Source organism: Misgurnus anguillicaudatus, chromosome 24 (genome assembly GCF_027580225.2).
Source record: "Misgurnus anguillicaudatus chromosome 24, ASM2758022v2, whole genome shotgun sequence".
Taxonomy (NCBI): domain Eukaryota; kingdom Metazoa; phylum Chordata; class Actinopteri; order Cypriniformes; family Cobitidae; genus Misgurnus; species Misgurnus anguillicaudatus.
In genome coordinates, this window is record NC_073360.2 from 26,819,338 (window position 1) to 26,844,428 (window position 25,091).

Below are 25,091 nucleotides of genomic sequence, written 5' to 3' on the forward strand. Positions count from 1 at the left end.
GGGGTCCGTAGATCTGAGAGCACTGAGAAAAGATTATATTTTATTATTTAATAAAATTAGAGTAAAGAAATAAAACTTAATCAGAAAGAAAATATCTGAATTACCTACAGTGGTATTTGCCTTGTAAGCGGCCATGGACTTTCTTTGTGTTTGCAAAATATGATTATCCATCTTTCTCAGCATGATTTGAGTCATTTTCCAAAGAGCATTTGTGTGCATCAGTCTAAACAAGGTTTGACATTTTGAACAAAGAAGACAAACCAATGTCAAAAATGTGCACATATTTAATTAGTGACCTAGAAATTTTCTTATTTATTTATGCATTTGGCAGACGCTTTTATCCAAAGCGAATTACAGTGCATTACAAAGTACACATTTTTATTATTACAGTAGGATTTGAACCCATGATGTTTTGCACTAATATCACAATGCTGTACCAACAAAGCTATACAGGAACAAATAGTACTAAATGATCAGCTGCTGATGAGTTATTTTAGTCTTGTGAATAAAAAGCATGTTTATTGCTAGCAGCCTTTTTCATGCATGTTGGATTTTTGGATTTAAGTGAGCAGCTCTTAAGTGAATCCATGTATAAACTTGATTTTGTAAAAATAAGCCTGGCCTAATGGCTCTGATGGAGCTGTTATTATCAGTATTGACGGACGGACCGCAAAAAGGTTAAAATGTTATCACAGTTGTTTACGAACCGGTCAGAACATGGTGTTTTCTTAAAAGAGTTCACTGGCTTTGGATAAAAACAATGCAAAAGGGTCTCAAAATACAAAATCGTCTTCTGTGATGTTGTCATTGACCTTGTCTTTGTCCATTGAGATGAGACTAAAAATCTGTATGAGTAAACACCAATGGACATTTATGCATTTGTTTATTTTAAGTAATTCCAATATTATACAACACTTATACAATATTATGGTATACTTAAGCATTTACTATAGTAATCTGTCATAAAATTCTTAGACACATTTGCAAAGTATTTACTACAGTTTATCAATTCACTATAGTTAATTCTGTATGATAACTTAACAAAGTTTTGCAAATACTATAATTTACTATAGTAAATAATTTTCAGTGTTTGTAAATAATAGTGCTTAATCGCATACAAAATAAAAGTTACTTTTGGCCTAATGTATGAGTGCTGTGTGTAATTATTATGTATATATAACTACACACACATTCATGTATGTATTTAAGAAACATTTACATGTGTGTATATATTTATTTAGATTTTTGTATATTCTATATTATATATACATTTTTAAAAAATTATATAAATATATATATTTAAATGAATATATGTATGTGTGTGCGGTTAAATATACATAATAATTACACACAGTACACACACATATAGTATGCAAAAAAAATCACTTTTATTTTGCTTTCGATTAATCTTTGCCCAGCACTAGTACATAATAAAGTCTTTAATTTCTGTTTACTAAAGTATTTTTGTATTATCATTAACATCATAATATTATTCACAACACAAGAAATAAGATATTGCCTGTAGCTTGTGAGCAATAATCCATATTTTTTATTGCCATATATAGGCTATATTAAATGAAAATGTACATAAGTATACAGAAGTCTACAAAATGTGCGTATTCAAATATTAAAATAAGGATAAAAGCAATACAAGCAATAATTCATACACTTGGCGAACAAAGTAATGAAGATGCGCAGACCGATATCGTATGACATCAAAGTAACACTCGCGCTGTCGAATCGCTCTCGCGGTTCTATGATGTCATACTCTGCAAGAAGCCGGACACAGCTCCAATCTTTCTCTCCCTCTCTCTCAGTCTCTCTCCGTCTCTCTCTTTGTCATGCCCACCAGCTGCACAAACTTTTTCATGCATTACCTTTAAGAGATTATACACTGCCACCTGTGTTCCTCTCGATTCACTCCGCTAGCTTTTGTGCGCGTGAAACTGATCCTCGCGCGGTCAGTCACAAAACACCTTTCTTCTTATTAATAAGATAACGACATCATGCATTTCTTGGAAACTACTTGGATAAACCATTTCAGCAGCATATGTTTGGGTAAAATGTAGTTGGAAATGTAAATGTGGGTATTTTCCACTGCCACGGCGCTACAATGATATCAGTTAAATCTGGTAAGACTGTTTTTTCATTGGATTTACTTTTGATGTGGATATTTTCCGCTGTATCGATATCAACGATCAAAGGTAAGACATTTCCAATGCCAGCTGTGTTGTTATGCGTTACAATTGTATATACACACAATAAAATAGATATAATACAGTTTATACAATATAATACATGTGCATTATACACAAAATAAATTACATACAAAAATAGGTCAGTCTGTGAGGTAATTTTTTTTAAAATTCCCTTTATATCTAACTCCCATAAATCACTGATTTAAAAGTAATTTTTTTTAATTAATCTTTTTCAAGTTCTGTAAATGATTGAAGACAACATACAGTGTTGAATTATCTTCTAAACTGCACTTCATAAAGAATATATTGTTTTATTATTTTGTAAGAATTATTATTTTAGCATATAATTATAATTAAGCATATTATGTATACAAATGTGTATGTCAAAAAGCATTCCGTTAAAACCATCACAAATAGTCGCATATTGAGTTGAGATATTGCTTTTAAATAAGAATTAAGATACTTTTTATTGCCTTAAATAAAGCATGATGCCTTTATTTATGTTAAAATCTGGGTGACATGCCAAGGGTTTTGTTATTATCTGCTAACACAATGGCTTATATAAGTGGCTTGCATCAGTAAGCTAATAAGCTGCTAATAAACTGTAAATATCAATATTGATTATTGCTAATACAAATGATTTTAGTATATTTGACTGATTTTAAGTTTTTATTAAAACAGAGTAAAATAGTAAATAATAAAAAAATGCTTCGTTGCTTCAAACCACGAATGTTTCAAATATGTGTTTACAAGTCATGCAGGTGTTCCTGTAGCTTAGCTGGTAGTGTGCTGGATGAGCAACCCAAATGTTATGGGTTTGGTGGTCCAAGGGAATGCACATAGTACAGAGAGAAATGTATAGATTAAATCCACTCTCTTACTTTGCATTTGCCAAAAAACCTTCTAGGTTATTGTTAACTCAACAATTGGGTTTGTCTACCAGGGTTTTTATTTCGTAACTCAATTAAATAGGTACAATCCATGCCTGGGCCCACCAACATAAACATAACATTTTACTGGAAATATCAAGAAACACTTTTTTTCTCTCTTTTTTTTAGAATTTACTAGATTGAAATGTTATGTAAGTTTAATTGCAATATCAAAATACCAAATCTCATCAAAATCATTTATCGCTTGCTATTAGTTTGATAAAATGTTTTTGTGCCATTCACACTAAAGCCAAATGATGGTGTGACCCACCTTGTCCCACTGTGTGACCCACAAGTTGGTCCTGACTCACAGTTTAAAAAACCCTGGTATTTAAAATTATCAACCCAGCAATGGGATAAAACAACCCAGCATAGAGTGTATGTAAAGAAACTTTATAAAAAAAAAATTGAGAGGGGTGACTGTTTGATATTTCTCTTCGTTCTGCTTATTTGCATGCTATATTCTTCTCTTCCTTTTTTTAAGACATAGTGCGGTGCAAGTTGTGCAACTGTCAAAAATTTGCATTGCAGATTTGCACTGATTGGAGCTCATTGCTCGTATGAATATTCCAGCCTAATGTTCCAGTCTCTGAAGCATGTGTCACATATATAGAGAAGTACCGGATAAGTGCTATAATGATTTAGAAGGAAATGGGTTATAATCGGCAAATTGGCTCTATTTCTCTGTGAAGAGTATTTTTCGCTAATTATTACCTGTAACTGAGTAAAGGCTTAAATTATACTATGAATATTGATGATTTTAAAAGGTACTTTTACATAAACCTTAACAGCTAAAGTGTGCTCTTATATGTACTCTAAACAGCAGGGTCGGACAGCAGGCCTGAAGAAGACTGTCCGCTGGGTCACTTTCCATGTGGCAATGTGAGCATTTGTCTGCCACAGGTTCTTCACTGCAATGGCCAAAATGACTGTCCTAATGGAGCCGATGAGGACAACTGTGGTAAGAGCATTTTCACACACACACAAAATCACTCTCAAACAAAACACAGAGAGTGCTTTTTATATCAAACTTAGTATATAACTTTATGATGATCTGTGGAAATGTATACTATGTATATGTGACCTAGTCTGTGAAAACCCAGCTGAAGTCATATTTGTGTTGTACTGTTATCTACATAATGTAAAGAACATTGTTTAAACATTGTATGATAATATTTTCAATATTGACTAACCGGGCATGCATTCACACCAGACGCGAATAAGGTGAATAAATCGTGCTATTCATGCGTAGTTGAACACATCAATATTTTGAGTTAACTCGATTCATTCACGCGTGAAATTTGCATCATTCGAGTGAAATTCAGATGCGAATATGCTCACTTTGTCGGCTTTACTTAGCTTGTTGTCTCAGTATGTATATAGTTATACGAGCAAGTTTGGTGGTACAAAATAAAACGTAGCGCTTTTCTAAGCAGATTTAAAAGAAGTACAAAGTACCCCCAAAAGTGCTATTACGCCATAAAATATAGTTCCTCTTTTAAATCCGCTTAGAAAAGCGCCACGCTTTATTTTGTACCACCAAACTTGCTCGTATAACTACTCGTCTTAAATAGGAAAAACGTTGATGTGTTTGGTCACTTCTAACTTTATCTCTAAATGGTACAATTGAATGAATGGGGCTAAGCTAAATGCTATAGAAGCGTCGCAGCGCGCTCCAGCGCTTACGTGCACGCACACAGATGATAGAGGGATGTATCAACAATTCTTAGTTAAGGTAATAACATATTTTAATATTGAAAATGAGTAGACTATTCCTTTAAGTAAAGAGCGTTTTTTACAACTTACCAGATTGTCCAACCTCCTCACTTACTTTCTTCCAAGCAAGTACATTTTTATTCCTTTTTTCTATAAAAGTACGAAGATGTGTCGTACAGCTCCGTTTTGTCCTTTATTGTTGTTTTGTATTTCTGCCTTTGCTCGCTACGTCGTAAGTAATCACGTCACTACTAGAGCAAGCTCCTGATTTGTTAATGCGGTGCGAATATGCGGTAAAGTTCAGATTTTTCGATTCACACGAATCATGGGTTACGTGCTTTAAACGCCCGAAACACTACATTTGTGTGAATCGCTTCATTCACCACCTCTTTCGTGTGAATCAAGCTGTAGGATGTCTATCCCATTTTTGCATTGACTTAACATGCAATTCACTCAAGCTTAGCGCTTTATTCGCGTTTGGTGTGAACGCACCATTAGAGTAAAAGACCAGTCAAAGTTGAATTTAAAGGCGGGTGCGTGATTTATGAAAAACACTTTGAAAAGAGAGTCGTGCCGACTACCAAAACACACTTGTAGCCAATCAGCAATAAGAGGCGTGTCTACTAACCGACATCGTTGCCTGGGTTGCGTATCTGTGTGGGGTGTTTGTTTAGGTGATTTTAAATGTCAACATAGGCTTTCAGAGATGAATGAGTGAAAATTAATGAGTGAAATTAAACATTGATGCTCCTAATATCATTATTAGATATAAGACTATATAGTCTGGATTTCACAGACAGGGTCACATATTCGTACAAACAATTTTATTCAATAATTGCAAAGCCCTAATTAACATTGTTGTTTGTGTCTGTTTTCTACATGCGCTTGTGTTCTGTGTGTGTTCAACTTGACCTCTATCTATTGATCGTCGAATCCTCTGCCATCTCTCCAAAGGAGATAACAGTGGTTGGGCAGACCTCTTTGACCAGACATTCAAACGAGTTCATCCACAAGAGCTTGCTACAGACTGCCGTAAGAAATGCACTTAATTTCAGGAACACGATTGTAGAGAGTTGTCATCATAAAAGTTATAAATGTGACGGAGGCTTATTGGAAATTTAAACTTCTTCTCCTGGTTTTACAGACAAGGCTTAAAGCTAGTCATAGATTAAAACACGTCTGAGATGTCTCACATGAAAATAACCTGCACTGACAGATCTTAAAATATGCCAATTCCATTGACTTGTCTCAAAATACACACCAGTAACGTCTTTTTATATAGGATGCTCATTAAAGATGCTTAAAGGGGAAATATCATGAAAATTTGACTTTTTCCATGTTTAAGTGCTATAATTGAGTCCCCAGTGCTTATATCAGCCTAGAAAATGTGAAAAAGATCAACCCAGTAATTTTGTTTTGGTAAATCATTCTCTGCAAGCATGTGAAAAAATTGGTCATTGAAATTTGGCTCCCCTTGTGACGTCAGAAGGGGATAATACCACCCCTTAATCTGCACTATCCGACCACGTCACTGCCATTTAGTGCAGAGAAAAAGAGAAAATAATTGACAGCACAATTGAGTTTCAATTTCAACAAACCACCACCATGGCAATCAGCGTTTGCATTTCCTCGGCTCATTTGCATCTAAAAGGACACATCCAAAAATGGCAAATTTTTGCTCACACCTTCAAAAGGTCATATTTAACATGCTATAATAAATTATCTTTATACTATTTTGAGCTAAAACTTTGCATATGCACTCTGGGGAAACCAAAGATTTATTTTACATCTTAAAAAAGTCTTGTGAATTGTCCTCTTTAAACATCTTAATATAACTAAGGCTAGTCCTGGCTTTAGCTAAGCCTCGTCTCTGAAACCAGGCATTTGACTTCACCATGATGTAATACTAGCATCTTAAGCAGGGCCTAAAACTAACCTTTTGCTACACCTGCCGGTGACTTGAGAAAATTTGCCGGCCATAAATATTTTAGACCACGTTTCCAATTTGATGGAGTTTAACTTCCCATTGCGCTGTGCAAAAGTGATCGGATTATGATGTCGAGAGTGATTCATAAGCACTGTTCTCGACTCGTTCTCGACTGTTCTCCCTATAACTTGATGTAATAATCACCGATTGGTCCGTGGTGTGCTACACATAGTCGACAACACCTGTTAGCGCCGTGCCTAGAATTTATAAAAATGTGGCGACTGACAATGCCGATTTTACTTGCATTTGGCACTTTTCTGGTGTTTATTTTTGGCCCTGCTCTTAGGACGTGATTAAATCACATTAAAGATATTTTTTATTAATATGTTAATTTATTTGTATGACTTTTTATGACCGAAACTCAGATGCATAGCATATTCAAAGCCAGTTCAGCCTTTCTCATTTGCATACCCAGAACTTTCTGTATTAAATTATGTGTATGTTTTTCTCTTTCTCGTCTTGTCTTTAAGATGTGGAGCAGTACCCTCATCGCTGCCAGTGCATTAACACAGAGGTTCACTGCGTTCGTGTCAGTTTGAATTTCATCCCGCAAGTGTCAACAAATGTTACCTCCCTGTACGCGGCATTCGTTTTCATTTTGTATGGTCAGCATGCAGATTAGTACTGTGCTTTTTTATGGCTGGTGCTGGTAGTCTTATAGTTGATGATCAGGGGTACGTTTCCCAAAAGCATAGTTGCTAAATAAGTTAGCAACTTTGTTGGTTGCTATACAATTTCCCATTGCCAACCAAGTTGCTGACAGGTTAGCAACGATGCTTGTGGGAAACGTACAGGTTCAATTGAAAGTAAATGTGAAGTTACAATTACACACTGCAAAAAATGATTTTCAAGAAAAAAAATCTTTGTATTTTTGTCTTGTTTTCAGTAAAAATATCAAAAAATTCTTCAATTAAGATGGTTATTCTTGATGAGCAAAACGACCCAAGAAAACAATTCTAGTTTTTATCAATTTTAAGTGATTTTGTGCATAAAACAAGCAAAAAAATCTGCCAATGGGGTAAGTAAAAAATCTTGAAAATTTTTCTTAAACACTAAATTCAAGAAAAATGCAAGAAAAATTTGCTTACACCCTGGGCAGATTTTTGTTTTGCTTGTTTTTAAGAATTTTTAGATATTTTAACCGAAAACAAGACAAAAATACTAAGAATTTTTTTCTTAAAAATCATTTTTTGCAGTGCAGTCTTAAAAAATAAAGATGCAACACAAAGCGATAGAAGAACCATTTTTGCTTGTGTGGTTCCATAAAAAACCTTTCTGTTCCACTTCTCCATAGTGGGAACTTTTTTTTTTTGACTATAAAAAGGTAATAAATGTTTTGACTGAATGGTTCTTTTGGGAACTAAAAATGGCTCTTTTATGGCATCACTGTAAAGAACCTTTTGTAGCACCTTGCCCTAAATGTTTTATGGCTAAATTAGATTATATTAACAGAGTGGAAATCTGAAGTAGACTGTCTTCAAAAAAAGATTATATTAACAGAGTGGAAATCTGAAGTAGACTGTATTTAATAAAAATGTAGTATTTATAAAAAAATTAAGTGTTAAATGTGTGACTTGCCATTTGTTTTTGGACAGGTCTTTAAAGAGCAATGAGATTCGGATAGTACCCGACGAGGCTTTCATCAAATACATACAACTACAGCGGCTGTAAGTATGAATACAAATTTACAGCCTATTGCCTCTCTAAGCCATCGGTAGCGTTCAGGTAGAGCCCAAAGTTGGAATTAAATGTATCAAAGCAATCTTAGCACTCCAATTGATTTTATACGACTTCACTTAGGTAGACTGTAAAACGTTGTGTTACAATGATCTCAATGAGCCATGAGACAAGAAATCAACACAGAGTCTCCAATAATAAAACTCTCAGTCTGTTTCACTAATGCTCCGTTTATGTGACATTAAGTGATTAAGTGATACAGAAATACTAAGAATGAAGTTAGTTGATTAACGCTTAAGGTCAGATTGCTGCTGAACCTGGTCAAGCTTTTTATGAGGCCATTGGCACTTTCATTTACAGTAAATCGAGCTTGCTGCTGATTGTTGATATTGGCTGGTTTCTTTATAGCATGACATTAAACCATGGATTCCCTTTGTTGCTATGGTATCTTTTGATTAATGACCCTATTATAAAAACCAGTAGATCTGCTTCAGAGAACAAACTGGTGTAGAAAGACATAAAAATTATGGCGACGAGTGTTTAGATTATTTGTTTATTTTAGGAAGGGGCTAGTGTTAAAGGGCACATATTATGCACATCCACTTTTACAAGGTGTTTGGACATAAATGTGTGTTTACAACCCTACAATGAAAGAATCCACTCTCTCTTATTTTCAATCCCCTTTAAAGCAACACTAAAGAGTTTTTTTACCTTAAAATAACTTTTCCAAAAAAGTTTCAGTCGTTCATCCACTCGAAACAGGGTGAACGGCACTTTCACATTCGCTTTGCAGCCCTCTATCGGCCAAAGCCGCACTAAAGAAGTTTCCAACCGTCGGGTCGCGGTCCTGTAGTTCCAGTTAAAACTACAAAAACTTGCTTTACGGCAGACCTACAATCCAATCAGAGCCAGCTTTGCTGCAGTTGGCTAAATTATTTAAGACAGTGGTAATGGACAATTCCGCTTCCAACCTGTAGGGGGAGCAACGAGCAAAAACTCTTTAGTGTTGCTTTAAACCAAATCAGCAAATGAAGAGCTCAGATGCTAAACTAAAAGTGTGTCTGATATGTTTTGTTGTAAAGAATTAATGATAATTCTTAATGGCCCGAGGCCGGGATTAAGTAGATTTGATGTGAAAGTATTTGATTTCTACCATTAAGTATTTGATGAGCGTACATGCAGAGAGCATTCAGTTAATATCATTATCTGATTTTTCATGGAGGTGGCGCTTAGCGGCTTTTGCATATGAGTTCCTTGAATAAGGATTGAAGTACGTAGTGAAATTTTCTGTTACAAGAAGAAAGATTTCACTTCACCCCTCTTTCGGTACTGTACATGTTTAACACAACCACCTGTTGCCCAAATTGCAGATTGTTTTTTTTCCTCTAGTTTCCTCCAGGATAATTGCATTGCCACTGTTTCCATCCAGGCCTTTAGTGGATTATACAAGCTACAGAAATTGTAAGTGCCCCAACACTGCAAAAAATGACTTTCTTACATAGTATTTTTGTTTAGTTTTTAGTAGAAATGTCTAAAAATTCTTAAATCAAAATGTATTTTCTTGAAGGGCAAAATGACCTAAGAAAATAAGTCTAGTTTTTAACCAAAAAAAATTAAGTGAATTTGTGCTTAAAACAAGCAAAAATATCTGTCAATGGGGTAAGAAAAAAATGAAATAAGTTTACTCTTTAAATTAACATTTAATTCAAGATTTTTTTTCTCACCCCTTTGGCAGATATTATTGCTTGTTTTAAGCACAAATTCACTTAAATTGTATATTTTTGTCTAAAAACGACTCATTTTCTTAGGTCATTTATCTCATCAAGAAAATGTATCTTGATTTAAGAATCTTTAGCTATTTCTACTGAAAACAAGATAAAAATACTATGTAAGAATGTCATTTTTTGCATGGAAACAATCAATTACTGCCGCTGAGCAACAGAGATTATATTAATTATTTCTACATAGTTTATGTTGATAATACATGTTAACTTGTTGAAGATAGGCATACATTAATAAAGATAAATAAAAAGAAGTTGTTTTGTTAAAATAAATCGTCTGTTTTAACTCTTTGTCTTCTTTTGCAGATCATTGAGCCAAAACTGCATCTCTTTACTTCCGCCTGGCGTGTTCAGGGATCTTCATAAACTCAAGTGGTTGTGAGTAAAACCACAAACTCACCAGAATGTAGAGAGAGTTGCCTATTATAGCTTAACCCCATGTCTACACTAGAAAAGGACAGCATGTACAAAGCATACAGCATATAGGCGTGAACGTCAGTTTTTTTTCAAGTTTGATCTGTTCTTAAAATGGCATTAGTTTGATTTTCACAGAAATTATTCCAGCACAAGCGTAACATCATTACTTACACTTTTGTGTTGTTAAACCAACAATGGAGGTGCAACAATGGCCAAACACGCTACCATAAGGTTTCAGGAAACATCATTAATTTGATTCATCGTACTACTGTATGTTGGTTATGTCACTACACAGGAAACATACCCCTGGTTACCTAAAGCTATACTCCAGACAAATATTAAAATTACCTTTACTCACCCTCAATCAATCTGAGATACATATGTCTATCATCTTTAAGGCAAAAACACATTTGGATTAATTTTAGTAAATTTCCTTGCTCTCCTGAGCTTTATAAAGGTAGAAGAGCAATCAGGGAACAACTTCTGACTTTTAACCTCAATTCATCCTTCACAGAAGTAATCCACATGGCTCCAGGGGGTTAATAAAGGGGGAAATCTGTGCGATTTTTGTAAGACAAATATCAATATTTTAAACTTTATATACTGTAATAATTATCTTCCAGTAACGATGCCATCGTGGACTCAAGATTCACAGGAGAGTTTTAGCATAGTGAGCATTCGTTGCAATGGGTACGTTGCACAGGGACTCTCATCAATCTTCCGGGTCCAAGATGGCATTGTTATTGGAAGCTAGTTACTATGCAACCTTATCTTATGAAAATTCATGGTTTCATCGGACGCCCGTGCGCTGACGCGATACACGTCTGGATCCGAACATTACTTCCGGTTTCATTTTTTTAATGGTCTGGCTCGTTGCTAAACTGATCTCTTGAACAAATGCCTTCTCGAAAATAACAAATGTTTTGGTTTTCTAGGTAATCTATGTGTTGTTATTTTGCTTGTTAACTACGATTAAAGAACTTTGTTGTTATTTATTCATAGCGTAGTTTACCGGAAGTTACATGCGGACCACAACAGCCGCTTGTTTGTGTTGTTACTGCTGAAACCGTCTATGGTCACAGAAAATTTTATCACTTTATCCATGTCCATGTCACGGAATTCAGCTTTTTTTCCGTGACAGGAGCACGGATGTCCTTTCTGGGTCACTCCCACGGATTTCTTGTGTCTTTTCATATATTGTTTTCTCAGTGTTTTTTTCTATTTTCTTACCATTGTCGCTTGGGGTTAGAATCACTTTCTGTTAAATTTTTACCCCAACATTAACCCCAACTCCAGGCGAGAATAGTTTTAAAAGCAGAAGAAAAACATGAGGAAATCAATAAATAAAAGTAAATCCTAACCTTAATCCCAAATCTAACCCCAAGCGACAATGATTTGAAAATAGGAAAAAACAATGAGAAAACAATACATAAATGACACAAGAAATCCGTGGGAGTGACACGGAAAAGACATCCGTGCGTGCTCCCGTCACTGATAAAAGCTGAATTCCGTGACACGGATAAAGTGATCAAATTTTCTGTGACTATAACACAAATTTCATGAGATCATGTTGTTATTATAATTTATAAAGTTTAAAATATGGATCTTTTTCTTATAAATTCTCATCGGTTACCTGCAAAAGACCTTTATTAACCCATTGGAGCCATGTGGATTACTTCTGTGAAGAATGGATGCACTTCCATGGGATTTAAAGTCAGAAGTTGTCCCCTTATCCCTGATTTCTACCATTAAGAACTTGGAAAAGCAAGGACATTTAGTAAAATAAATGTGTTCGTCTGAAAGATAATGGTCATTATGACATTTGGCCGGAGTATTGCTTTAAGCTCAAAGTATAAAACATTTATAACATAAGATCATTACTTTTACTTGAGCACAATGCTTTAAAATTAAATCTGACAGCAGGACAGCAACGTATCTGTACTGAAGCATGTTCAAGGTGAATTAGGACAAGACAACAAAATGTATTAGTCTATTGTTCCGGCTGGTGGCTAGTATTCAAATTTTTTTTTCTCATTTAGAATTTTGGATGACAATCCTATAACAACGATTACAGCGAACACATTTACCGGCCTGAATTCCCTCTTTTTTCTGTAAGTGTCTTTGTCTATTTATTTTTATTTATAAAGTGTTACATAAACATTGTTTTCTGCTTTTAGTCAAATGAATGGTGTTATGCAAAGTGTGTTGTTGTTCTTAACTAACACTTGCTCTCTCTGGTTCATCACCTCATGTAATTGCTCTGTCTAGATCAATGGTGAACACCTCTATAGAGCAGCTGCCTTCTGACAGACTCTGCACCCACATGCCCTTCCTCAGCTGGCTGTAAGTATCTCCTACTATCTCTTCTTTTATATAACATACCTTAAGTGATGCAGGTTACAGCATGGGGCTTTCTGACCTTGTATTAATTGGCTTGTGAGAGACTTGCAAAAGGGCTGCCAGTTGCTACTCTTTAAAAATGGCTCATAAGACTCATAAGATTGGAGTGTGTAGAGAATAGAGAAGTGAACAGACTGCAGTACACTTGTGATGCCAGTTGTCAAGACGCGTGTGCACGTGTCGCATATGGATGCAAAAGGATGCGTGGCATGCCTAAATGAATAGACTGATAGATAAAGCACAGGCATGTTTGAAATGTCTCAAATATCAAATTTCTTTAAAATGAGATCCACAGAGATAATCTGACTGCCTGCTAGATACTTTTGACTGTTTATCTTAACTCCACTTGTATAAGAGTTAAATAATAGCTGTATCCCAATTTGAAGGTTGCTTCCTTTAAATGTGATGCGCAATGAATCTTGGCCTAGGCTGTAAAGCAGAGGTCTCCAACTTTTTTTATGAACAAGGGCTACCACAATGCATAAAACATCTGGAGGGCTACTTTTTTATATGGTCTACTCAAAATGTTTTTGTTTTACTTGTTGATTTAATTTTATTTTACCTGTTGATATGTTTTATCATTGTTAAAAATGTTAACATACATAAAAGAGGCCAAGGTAATATAAAGGATATGTAATAAAATATATTAAAGGATTAGTCGATTTTTAAAAAAAAAAATCCAAATAATTTACTCACCACCATGTCATCCAAATTGTTGATGCCTTTCTTTGTTCAGTCAAGAAGAAATTATGTTTTTTGAGGAAAACATTCCAGGATTTTTCTCATTTTAATGGACTTAAAATGTTTTAATGCAGTTTAATGCAGTTTTAAAATTGCAGTTTCAACGCAGCTTCAAAGGACTCTAAACGATCTCAATCGAAGCATAAGGGTCTTATCTAGCGAAACGATTGTCATTTTTGGCAAGAAAAATAAAAAATATGCACTTTTAAACCACAACTTGTCTTCTTCCTCTGGCTGTGTGACGAGTCAGCGCGACCTTGCGTAATTGCATAATGCCGTGGAAAGGTCACGTGTTACATATATGAAACGCACGTTTGCGGATAATTTTAAACAATAAACTGACACAAAGACATTAATTTGTATCAGTTGACATACAACAACGTCGAAACGGTCCTCTTTCTCCACACTTGTAAACACTTGGGCGGAGTTTCGATATGTCATCCGTGACCTCTTAACGTGATAACGTATTACATGAGGTTGCGCGTCACAGGACCGGAGGAAGACGAGAAGTTGTGGTTTTAAAGTGCATATTTTTAAAGTGCATCTCTGCTTAATCTCCGCTTAATCTCCGCTTAAGCTCCTTATCCGTTTATATGTGTGTGTATACATGTATATCTCCCAAGGGTTTTTCCCTCCTAGGACTTTTTATTTTTATTTCCTCGGCTAAACAACCCGGGTTTTTTGTTTTTTTTCTCCTAGGGGTTTTTTTACCCCGGGGAGGTAGCCTGCTTGGGCTTAACTTAGCTTCTTCTCCTAGACGTTACATTAGTAATACGCTCGCTCATAATGTCGCGTCATAGCCGCAGCAAATTTGACTGCTTATGCTATTGTGTATTATGTTGTGCTATCTGTCGTTTTTCTGTGCTTTTACTGCTTCTATTAATGTAAAGCTGCTTTGAAACAATTGAGTATTGTGAAAAGCGCTATATAAATAAAATTGAATTGAATTGAATTGAATTTTTTATTTTTCTTGCCAAAAATGACAATCATTTCACTAGATAAGACCCTTATGCCTCGTTTGTGATCGTTTAGAGTCCTTTGAAACTGCAATTTTAAAATGCATTAAAACTTTTAAGTGTTGGGGTCCATTAAAATGAGAAAAATCCTGGAATGGTTTCCTCAAAAAACATAATTTCTTCTCAACTGAACGAAGAAAGACATCAACATTTTGGATGTAAATTATCTGGATTTTTTAAAATAAAATGGACTAATCCTTTAACATTGAGGCTATTAATAGAATGTGCTGTGGCAGGCAACTCACAGGCTCTGTGGGGGCAACCTGGTACCTGCGGGCACCATGTTAGGGACCACTGCTCGAGGAAATAAGGCTCGAGGAAATAAGGATGCACTTTGAGGCTCCATTTTAAGCATCCTTCGAATTGGGACGGCCTTACTAGCCTTTAGCCGTGCTGTCCGTGATGCAATTGCTCTTGGAATGCAGTCTTTGGAATTACAATATATTGGGAATCATGAAAGTTCTACTTGGAACTCATTAAATGATAATTTTAAGATTTCTAAAATTGTTTCATCAAGATCATGTTAGTTGTTTGCTTGTTTGTTAAATTGTAAGTGGAAATACACATATACATTTAATATTAAATTTATACTGTTTTTATTTTGTTGTTTAAGATGGAAATTTGTGAGTATTTTACGAGTTGGTTAATTAGTAATAATTTGTATGACCACATTTGGACAATTTGCTTTCGCTCTTGTAACGTTGGGGTTAGGGGTGGGTTAGGAGAGGGGTTTTTTAGTACAAATTCATACAAGCTTTAGTCGGAGACCTATAGCACACAGTGTAGATATTATAGGATGCTGGTTTAAATCCTGTAAAAATACTAGGGTACATGGTGCTTGTCTTTTTTGCTATCATCTCCGTGTAGCACAAGAACAGTATGTACGGTTGCTAATACACTGTCGTTCCCTGTTCGGGCAAGAGGTTCGTCACTGACAAGAAAATGCACAAGGAAGATAAGGATTTTCCTTATCAGTCCTTGCGCTTATCTGGCAAATCCTCTAAGACTAGCTGCCATATTACTTTAATATCATACAGTGTAATAATTCATGTCAGTATGTCTGTTTTACATTTAATAAAAGTACTGTTTGTATTGTGGCCAGCATTTTTTGCATTACGAAATTTTCCTTTAACTATAATGACATGCTCTGTTAAAGGGACTTTGAGGGGAACCGTATAAAGACTGTGGGCATGTCAACATTTCTCACTTGTGAACATCTAACAGTGCTGTGAGTATTAATAAATAGAATTAAAAAGCAAATAATATATACTTTGTTATTGTATAAAGTCAAACCATGCATTATATAACTCATATGCTATTCCAATACTGTAAAAAAAAAAAATGTTAGATACAGTGTAACACTGAGTAGATTGACTGTGTTGTACTGTAAGTTACAAAGCAATGATTAAGTAAATGATGTTTTGTGATTTTCTGTCTGTATCCCTGCTGATCTTTAGGTCACTGAGGGATAATCTCATCAAGAATTTGCCGGAAAACACTTTTCATGCCCTGCGCATGCTGGGAGACCTGTAAGTGACTGAGACATTGCTGTCAATGCATGAAAACAAAGAATAGAATAGATAGATGATATAATTGAATTAATGACAAAGTGAAATTTAAGCATTTGATATGTCCTGGTTGTTTTACAGGGATCTGTCTGTTAATCTAATACAGGCATTGCCAATCGGTATATTCAGGGATTTGTCATCCTTGCAAATTCTGTGAGTATTAGCTGTCAAGTGAAAATTTCAAGGTTTTGAATAAGAATTGTGAATTGAAACAACAATATGTTATCATTTACTCTCATGTCATTTCAAACCACGTGGCTTTCAATCTTTAGTAAAATGTAAAAGGAAAGCAGAATTGTAAGATGATGAACTGCTATAAACAGCGAAATCGGATGGGGACCAAAGACTGAGTAAATAATGACAGATTTTTATGTCCTGTGCGATATCTCTTAGATTCAATGTTGTTCATATGAAGAGCTCAGATGCAAAACCCTCTACTGTAGCTGCGTCTGACATGTTTTCTTGTAAATTAGTTTTTTTTATCAGGCTGTTATGTTAAGGTTCACTCATTTTACTTTAATGGCAATGTAAAGGTTATTCGTCAATAATACCCCTGCCTTATTTTCACATATGTCACTTTAGTCATTTCATTGGTATTTAACAAATGTGATCCTGGAAAACGTTAGCCTTGGAAAACCCAGACAACTCGTTCGAATCAGCTATCGCGTTCGTTTTAAGCGATTTAAACTTTTCCTTTTCGTTAAAACCCGAGCACAGAACATCACTCAAAGCCTTCATATCTAAAAAAAAGTTATCACTGTCTTACCAACTGGATCCAGCAAAAGTCTGATATAGCTCTGCATACGTCATCTCCTTCATTGCTCTGATTGGTTTTAGGTCTATCCAATTGGACACAGAGGCATTTGAGAGACGTCCGTTGGTGACGCCCCTTTGGAAATGATTTGTCTATGAAGCCTTGCCAGACCATAACTCAGTTATCCGAAATCTGAATAAAAAGCTTTTAATTGATGTATGGTTTGTTAGGGTACAACCATAATATTTGGGAAGATATCTTAGTATGGAGAAAATCGCTTTAAAGCTGTCCAATTAAGTGCTGGGCAAAGATTAATCGCGATTAATAGCACATTAAGGCGTAATAGCACTTTTGGGAGTACTTCGACTCGCCTGAAAAGTCCGCTCCCCTTCTCCCTCTCATAATGGGAGAGGGAGGGTGTTACTGCGCCGAGTCGAAGTACTCCCAAAAGTGCTATTACGCCATAAAATGTAGCTCTAAAAACTTTATCTCTAAATGGTACCATTGAATGAATGGGGCTAAGCTAAATGCTATCGAAGCGTCGCAGTGCGCTCCAGCGCTTACGTGCACGCACACAGATGATAGAGGGATGTATCAACAATTCTTAGTTAAGGTAATAACATATTTTAATATTGAAAATGAGTAGACTATTCCTTTAAGGATGTAGAATAAGGTTTTGCAGAATCAGGCATTAATATATGTGCTATTAAGTATTAATAAACAGCCAACATCTCATTAATTAATGCCAATAATCAACCAGTTTATAGTGAGAATTGTAAACTAAAACCTTGTTAAATCCACTATTGTATTATAGTATTTAGTTACATCAGAAGTAACTGTAATTAGATTACAAGAAAAATAAGAGTAATCCCTTACAAGAGGAAAATAATTAAATTACAGTAACTAATTACTTAATAACTAGTTACACCCAACACTGATTGTTAGCTATTGCTACAAATATACCCATGCTACTTATGACTGGTTTTGTGGTGCTGGATCACAAATTTGTCTTTCTTTCCCAACAAAACTCTCTAAGTGCATGCAAGATTTTTTTTTTATTAAAAAAAACACACTTAGTTGGACGAGACATAGTCAATACTTGCAAAATCACTAAAGATGCAATTAGAAATGTTTAGCGGCTTTTGCATCTGAGCTCTTTGTATTTGTTTTTAAACTTTTATTTTAATACTTTTACCATCTTATAACTTTCTGATGCATGCTGCTCTTGTGTGTTACAACAACTGCTCTACCGTCTGTGTTCTCTTTTTTTAGGAATCTCTCTCAAAACCCACTGGACCACATCCACCCAGGTCAATTCAACCATCTAGTTCAGCTCCAGTCTCTGTGAGTCTGTTTTTGAGTACTCTCTAGAGATTTTCCGACAACAAAAATGTCCATTATAATTAGTGATCACAAAACAAATGTATTATTTTGAATGCTTTTTCTCAAAACAGGATCAGAGCATTAGTCTCGCATGAATTAAATTAATCTTTGTGGCTTGTCTGGGACTGGAGAGCAGATTGTGTTTATATAAAGCGTAAACAAACAGACAGTAGGGCTGTGGGACAGAATTTGAAATTCCAGTATTTACAACACATTAACAAGGCCGGGTCAGCGTTTATCAGTAGCATAACCAAAGGCTCTTGATAAAAGCGAATGAATTCTAAAACAGTTTTTTTACAGTGGCCTGGAGGGAGTGGAGATACCAAACATCCAGACACTAATGTTTCGGCCAATGAATAACCTCTCCTACATGTAAATATCTTGATGTCTCTTAGATTTAATAACTCATGTTATAATGTACATCACTATATATGTGTGACCCTGGACCACAAACCCAGTCACAATGGTGATTTTTATAAAATTGACTTGTGTACATAATCTGAAAGCTGAATAAATATGGTTTAGTAGGACAATATTTTTGGAATCTGAAGGTGCAAATAAATCTAAATTTTAAGAAAATTGTCTTTGATGTTATCCAAAAGAATTCCTTAGCACTGAATCCACTCACAAAAAATAAAAATTTTGATATATTTACGGTAGGAAATGTAGAATATATCTTCATGGCACTTAATCTTTACATAATTTTTGGCATAAAATAAAAATTTATATTGACCAATACAATGTATTTTTAGCTTTTGCTACAAATAAACCTGTGCCACTTAAAGGCAGAGTCCACAATGTTTGAAAGCCAATGTTGATTTTTGAAATCACCCAAACAAACACGCCCCTACCCCAATAGAATCTGGACCTTCTGTTGATAGACGCGACCCACACATACGCAACCCGGCATTTGATTTGATTTGATTGGCTATAAGTGTGTTTTGGTAGTCGGCCCGTCTCCTTTTCCAACGCGTTTTTCAAACATCGTGGACTCCGCCTTTAAAGTTACAATATGTATAAATATGTAAGATACAATTTTCTCATAATTTACAAGTAGCTGAAAACATTAGAGATATTGTTGGTAATCAACTGAAAAAAAATATAACACTATATAACACTGGCCTAGTGGTTTTTGGATATTTTTACTGCAAATATCTTACAAATGTATATTTAAGACTGACTTTGTGGTCCAGCGTCACATTATGTGCTATTTAGTATTTTATTGTTTTGTTTTTTTTCTAAAAATTTAATTTTATTGTTTTGAAAATGTGTAGTTGTGTAGCAACATTATAAGCATCAATCAAATTTGCAAAAAAAAAGTTTTTTTAAAAGTCATGGTTTATTTTATTATTTATGTAATATATAATATTTTTAAATAGCATGCAATTTTTTATGCTTTTGTTTTAAAAAAAAGCTACATACAAATCTTTTAAAAAGCATAATGTTTTGTAAAAAAAAATCTATTTGGACCTGTTTGGTTCCACTGGTACAGTACAAGAAATTACACACTTTACCTACTTTCTAGTGATGGATCTATCAAAGCATTATGTAAATAACTACACGTTTAAATACATTAAATATTTGTTTTAAAATATGACATATTAATTTAAATATTAACATAAAGTTTTCTCTGCAGATATTTTAAGACGTTTCAGTACTGCTCGTACGCCCCACACGTCCGGAAGTGTAAACCGAACTCAGACGGGCTCTCTTCTTTCGAAGATCTGCTGGCTAACGTCGTCTTGCGTGTGTCTGTGTGGGTCATAGCTTTCATAACCTGTTTTGGAAACCTCTTCGTCATCGGCATGCGGACGGTCGTGCGGGCTGAAAACAACTTGCATGCTCTCTGCATTAAAGTTTTATGCTGTAAGTATCAAAGATATAGAGTTGATCTACACATCCCTTTGCTTTAAACTCACTTTTTGGGTGTGCTGCATCCATTTTAGTTATATACAAAAACATATTCAAAAAGCATGGGCATACAGTCTGTTTATAGGTTTGTATTTGCTATATTTGGATATCTGCCATTATGAAATTGTGACGCAGGTAGAGACAGCTGGTACTTGTGAAGAACAAATTTCTAGGTCTCCAGACCCTCAAATGATAAGTGTACCTGTTCCAGTAATGTCCTCTTTATTATGTATAAGCACATTTTGGAAGCTATAAAAGTCTGTTGAATGTTCTTTGATCCTAAAAATTGTGTGTTAAAAAATCATCTCGCTATGTAACTCATTAATGGTTTTAGCAATCGTATAGGTGTGTTACACTTGACAAAATTATTTAGTGCTGGACGTGCCGTCTTTCTATAAAAATTCCTGTTCTGTAGCCTCACTGGCTGAATGTCCCTTATAAGCGAAGTGTTTCACTGCTGACAGTGTATGGGCTGACATCAGCCTTGAAAGGCTGTCATGATTGGACAGAAAATCTATAACCCTATCACAATTCCCTATACGCAGGATTCACTCTCTATTACAATCACATCCAGTAATCAATTCTAGCTCTTTCTTGTACGACTTTGATGTTGACCACCGTTGGCTGGATTTCTTCAGTTGGTGCCATGAATCAATACACCTCGATTTACGTAGTAAAGCTTCCAATTTGGCCTGTAATGTGATTGGCAGTTGTGCTTCTGTTATGCAATCGTGCAACGTCTCCGAAAAATATATTTCTGACCTGCATATATATTTCAGATTTCTGTTAGCATTGCAAATTTGTGTCTTGAAAAGGACATTTTATACATTTATGTGCAAAAAACCTAAAGCAACTGCTTGTGTGGCCTATAAGTCTGTGAAATCTGCCCCCAGTGCTTCTATCAACCTAGAAAATTTGAAAAAGATCAAGCCAGTAACTTAGTTTTGGTAAACCATTCTCTGCAAGCATGTGGAAAAATAGGTAATTGAAATTTGGCTCCCCCTGTGATGTCAGAAGGGGATAATTCCGCCCACTAATCTGCACTATCCAACCACAGCACTGCCATTTAGTGCAGAGATCAGCTCATTTGCATGTTAAAGGAAACACCCCAAAACCAGCACATTTTTGCTCACACCTGCAAAGTGGCAATTTTAACATGCTATAATAAATGATCTATATGATATTTTGAGCTAGAACTTCACATACGTACTCTGGGGACACCAAAGACTTATTTGACATTTTAAAAAAGTCTTGTGAAAATGACTTTAGCTGGGTTTTTACAGACTGGGTGACATGTACCAGCGAATGATGTGCTCTTTGTAACAATGCTTAGGTGCAGATTGCCTGATGGGGGTCTATCTGTTCTTCGTGGGGATCTTTGATGTGAAGTTTCGCGGCGAGTACAACAAGAACGCCAAGCTTTGGATGGACAGCCTGGAGTGCCGTACCATCGGTTTCCTGGCTATGCTGTCCTCTGAAGTTTCCGTCATGTTGCTCACCTACTTGACCATGGAGAAATTCCTGGTCATCGTTTTTCCTTTTAGCCACCTGCGACCAAACAAGCGTCAAACGTGTGTTGTCCTGACCTCCATATGGCTCCTGGGTCTCTTTATAGCGGCCGTGCCTCTCCTCAATGAGGAGATGTTTGGGAATTACTATGGACACAATGGAGTATGTTTTCCACTTCACTCAGAGCGTCTGGAAAAGCCAGCTGCTAAAGGATATTCTACTGGAATTTTTCTTGGTGAGGTCTTTATTGGTCATATACGTAAAAAATATTAGATTTAGTAATTAAAGGACAAGTTCAGTATTTTACACTTAAAGCCCTGTTTTCAGATTGTTTATGATGAAATAGAACGGTTTTGACTGAAATTTGGACATATGCAGCTGCCCCGAGAATTTTGGGGTATTTGTTTTTATCAGCCCCCACCTCCACAATGGGTTTATAGGTGCACTGGAACAATCCTTCCTAAAATGCATCAAACCTTCATCCACAAAGACGTGAAACCCACCGAGTGGTCAGGGGTGTTCACTGATATACTCACACAAAAATCGCTGCAAAAGATGCTTTCCAACAGGTGTTTTACTATTCGTTGTAAACTGGTGGACCTATTTTTCCAAACGCCTCACACCCGTACATTCTTCCGTTGAGAGCTTGAATAATAGACACTCCAGCCCAGTTGGTGGCGATAATCCACCTTTGCCAATTGCAAGAATACAAACAACGGTCCCGGCGCGGAGTAATACCATACCTCACAGCACATCTAATACAAGTCAATGGAGTTGGACGAAAACTACAATAAAACCTGTTAGAAAGCATCTTTTGCATCGATTTTTTGTGTGAGCATATCAGTGAACACCCCTGACCACTCGCTGAGTTTCACGTCTTTGTAAATGAAAGTTTAATGCATTTTAGGAAGGATTGTTCCTGTGCACCTATAAACCCATTGTAGAGGCGGGAGGTGATACAAGAAACACCCGAAAATTCTAGGGCCAGCATCATATGTTTTTGGGACCCCCTTGAAAATGAGATGTTACATCTCAAGGGGCTATCCTTTCAATAAATTCAAATATGTCCAAATTTCAGTCAAAACAGTTCTATTTCATCATAAACAATCTGAAAACAGGGCTTTAAGTCTAAAATACCGAACTTGTCCTTTAAGTTACTAGAGACTTATTCTGTAAAAAAAATTTTTTGGACTCTTTTTTCTGCAGATAAAGTTTAATACATTTTTAAGGTTTAGAATACAACCTTTTAAAATAATCACAAGTGAAGAGACAGAAATCTTAAAGGGATAGTTCACCCAAAAATGAACTTCCTGTCATCATTTATTCACTCTGTTGTTGTTACAAACCTGTATACATTTATTTCTTTTGATGAACACAAAGTAAGATATTTAGAGAAATGTTTATAACCAAACTGATTAGAGGCCCCATTCATTTCCGTAGTAGGAAAAAATAATAAAATGGATATAAAAAAGAATGGATTTTTGGGTGAACTATCCCTTTAAATGGCGACAGTCAATGATTTGCTTTTAATTACACTCAGTAATTTACGGCATTAACCATAAACATCTGATAAAAGCTGTTTTCTGGCACATTACCCATGATGCTCGGCAGTTTATGAGTCTTCCAGCCACAGCACAGAGACGGCTGTGACCTGTGTGTGTCCGCGCATTGCAATGTCTGCTGTTGTTTAATCATGTGTTATGTCTATATCTGCATAGGACTTAACCTGGTGGCCTTCCTCATCATTGTCATCTCGTACTCCAGCATGTTTTACTCCATCTATAAGACAGGCATCAATGCCACAGAGCTGCGTGGACGGCTGCACCGGGATGTAGCCATGGCGCACCGGTTTTTCTTCATTGTGTTCTCTGATGCCCTCTGCTGGATTCCCATATTCCTGGTCAAAATCCTCTCCCTGCTGGAATTTGAGATACCAGGTTAGATTGCATAATGCATGATAGGGAAAAAAACATTAAATATTAAATGATTCATTAACCATCAGAAAACTTAACCTGTCATTAGTTTACCTGTCACTAGTATGGTATTATTTAGGCCATATATATACTATCTTGAAGTGACTATGCTACAACACAATCCACAGGCTCAAAAATGTATTTATAATTGTGGCATGCAGATTGTAAAGAAATTGTTTAGAAAAACTATTCAATTAATTTTATATTATACAAGAAAAAGCACATATTGTGAGAAAATAGACTAAGATTCATTCAGAGGTGCACAGTAGAGAAGTGCTGTACTTCTTTACGTGTAAAAGTATAATATACTATATTTTATATTAAATCGCCTCTTCTCTTATGTATAGGAACCATCACGTCATGGGTGGTGATCTTTATCCTCCCCATCAACAGTGCCTTAAATCCCATCCTCTACACACTGACCACCAGCTTCTTCAGAGAGCAGGTGGAACTTTTATGGTGCCATTGGCAAAGACAACCAAAGCTTAAACCGGACCGTAAAAGCCTCACCAGCTCTGTTATCTACATGGACCCATCAAGATCTTCCTACTACCATCGTGGCTACAATCCACAAACATCTATCTTAGACATTAATTCCAGTTATAGATGAAGATGCGCTACATACATGGAGAAATACGGAGTGGAACATAAGCGCTGGAGGCTTTAAATGCATTTTTTAAAGCTTGCTGGTGTTGCTCTGACAAATCTCAGTGTCGAGAACTGAGATCCAGACAGTCGTCTGTGCTTGATCATGTACCTGAAGATGTTATGGTGGGACATTGCTATTTAACAAAAAAGCGAGATGCTGTTCTAGACTGTTGCCAAAAGTTAAAGGGATGATCTTCTACCACTTGATTGGTTTTCATCTTTCATCTATTTATGAGGCAGAGTGTTGGTTGTTTTTTAAACTGTGTGAATAAAGTGGACAGATATTTGTATATGTGTGTCATTTTTGTAGAGTATTTATTTATGTATAAAGTTTCTTTTAGCTTCATTGAAAAAAAATGAAAAATCCCTACACATTGTTAATATTTTAGTAATATTTTTGGTTTTTAGGCAATGAGAGAAATTGGTGCTTACTCTTTCTAAAGTTTTACCCATGTTGACTGCTGCACTAGCAAGTAGGCTATG

General features: G+C 35.6%; 1 protein-coding gene across 2 annotated transcripts; it reads left to right on the forward strand.

Annotated features, from left to right (window-relative positions):
- The first annotated feature begins 1,820 nt into the window (after positions 1-1,820).
- On the forward strand, positions 1,821-24,906 carry rxfp2b (relaxin family peptide receptor 2b). Of its 2 annotated transcripts, none has more exons than XM_055196875.2 (18): positions 1,821-2,204; positions 3,954-4,088; positions 5,798-5,875; positions 7,301-7,406; positions 8,426-8,497; positions 9,897-9,968; positions 10,595-10,666; positions 12,745-12,816; positions 12,974-13,048; positions 16,019-16,090; positions 16,320-16,391; positions 16,512-16,583; positions 18,457-18,528; positions 18,868-18,939; positions 20,204-20,433; positions 21,812-22,222; positions 23,706-23,924; positions 24,308-24,906. In XM_055196875.2, the coding sequence occupies exons 1-18, from the start codon at positions 2,114-2,116 to the stop codon at positions 24,568-24,570; spliced, it is 2,256 nt and encodes a 751-aa protein (XP_055052850.2). In that variant the 5' UTR covers positions 1,821-2,113; the 3' UTR covers positions 24,571-24,906. The 2 variants fall into 2 exon arrangements, with proteins under 2 accessions (XP_055052850.2, XP_055052849.2); XM_055196874.2 differs by having other exon boundaries at positions 1,822-2,204; positions 3,951-4,088.
- The last annotated feature ends 185 nt before the right edge of the window (positions 24,907-25,091 follow it).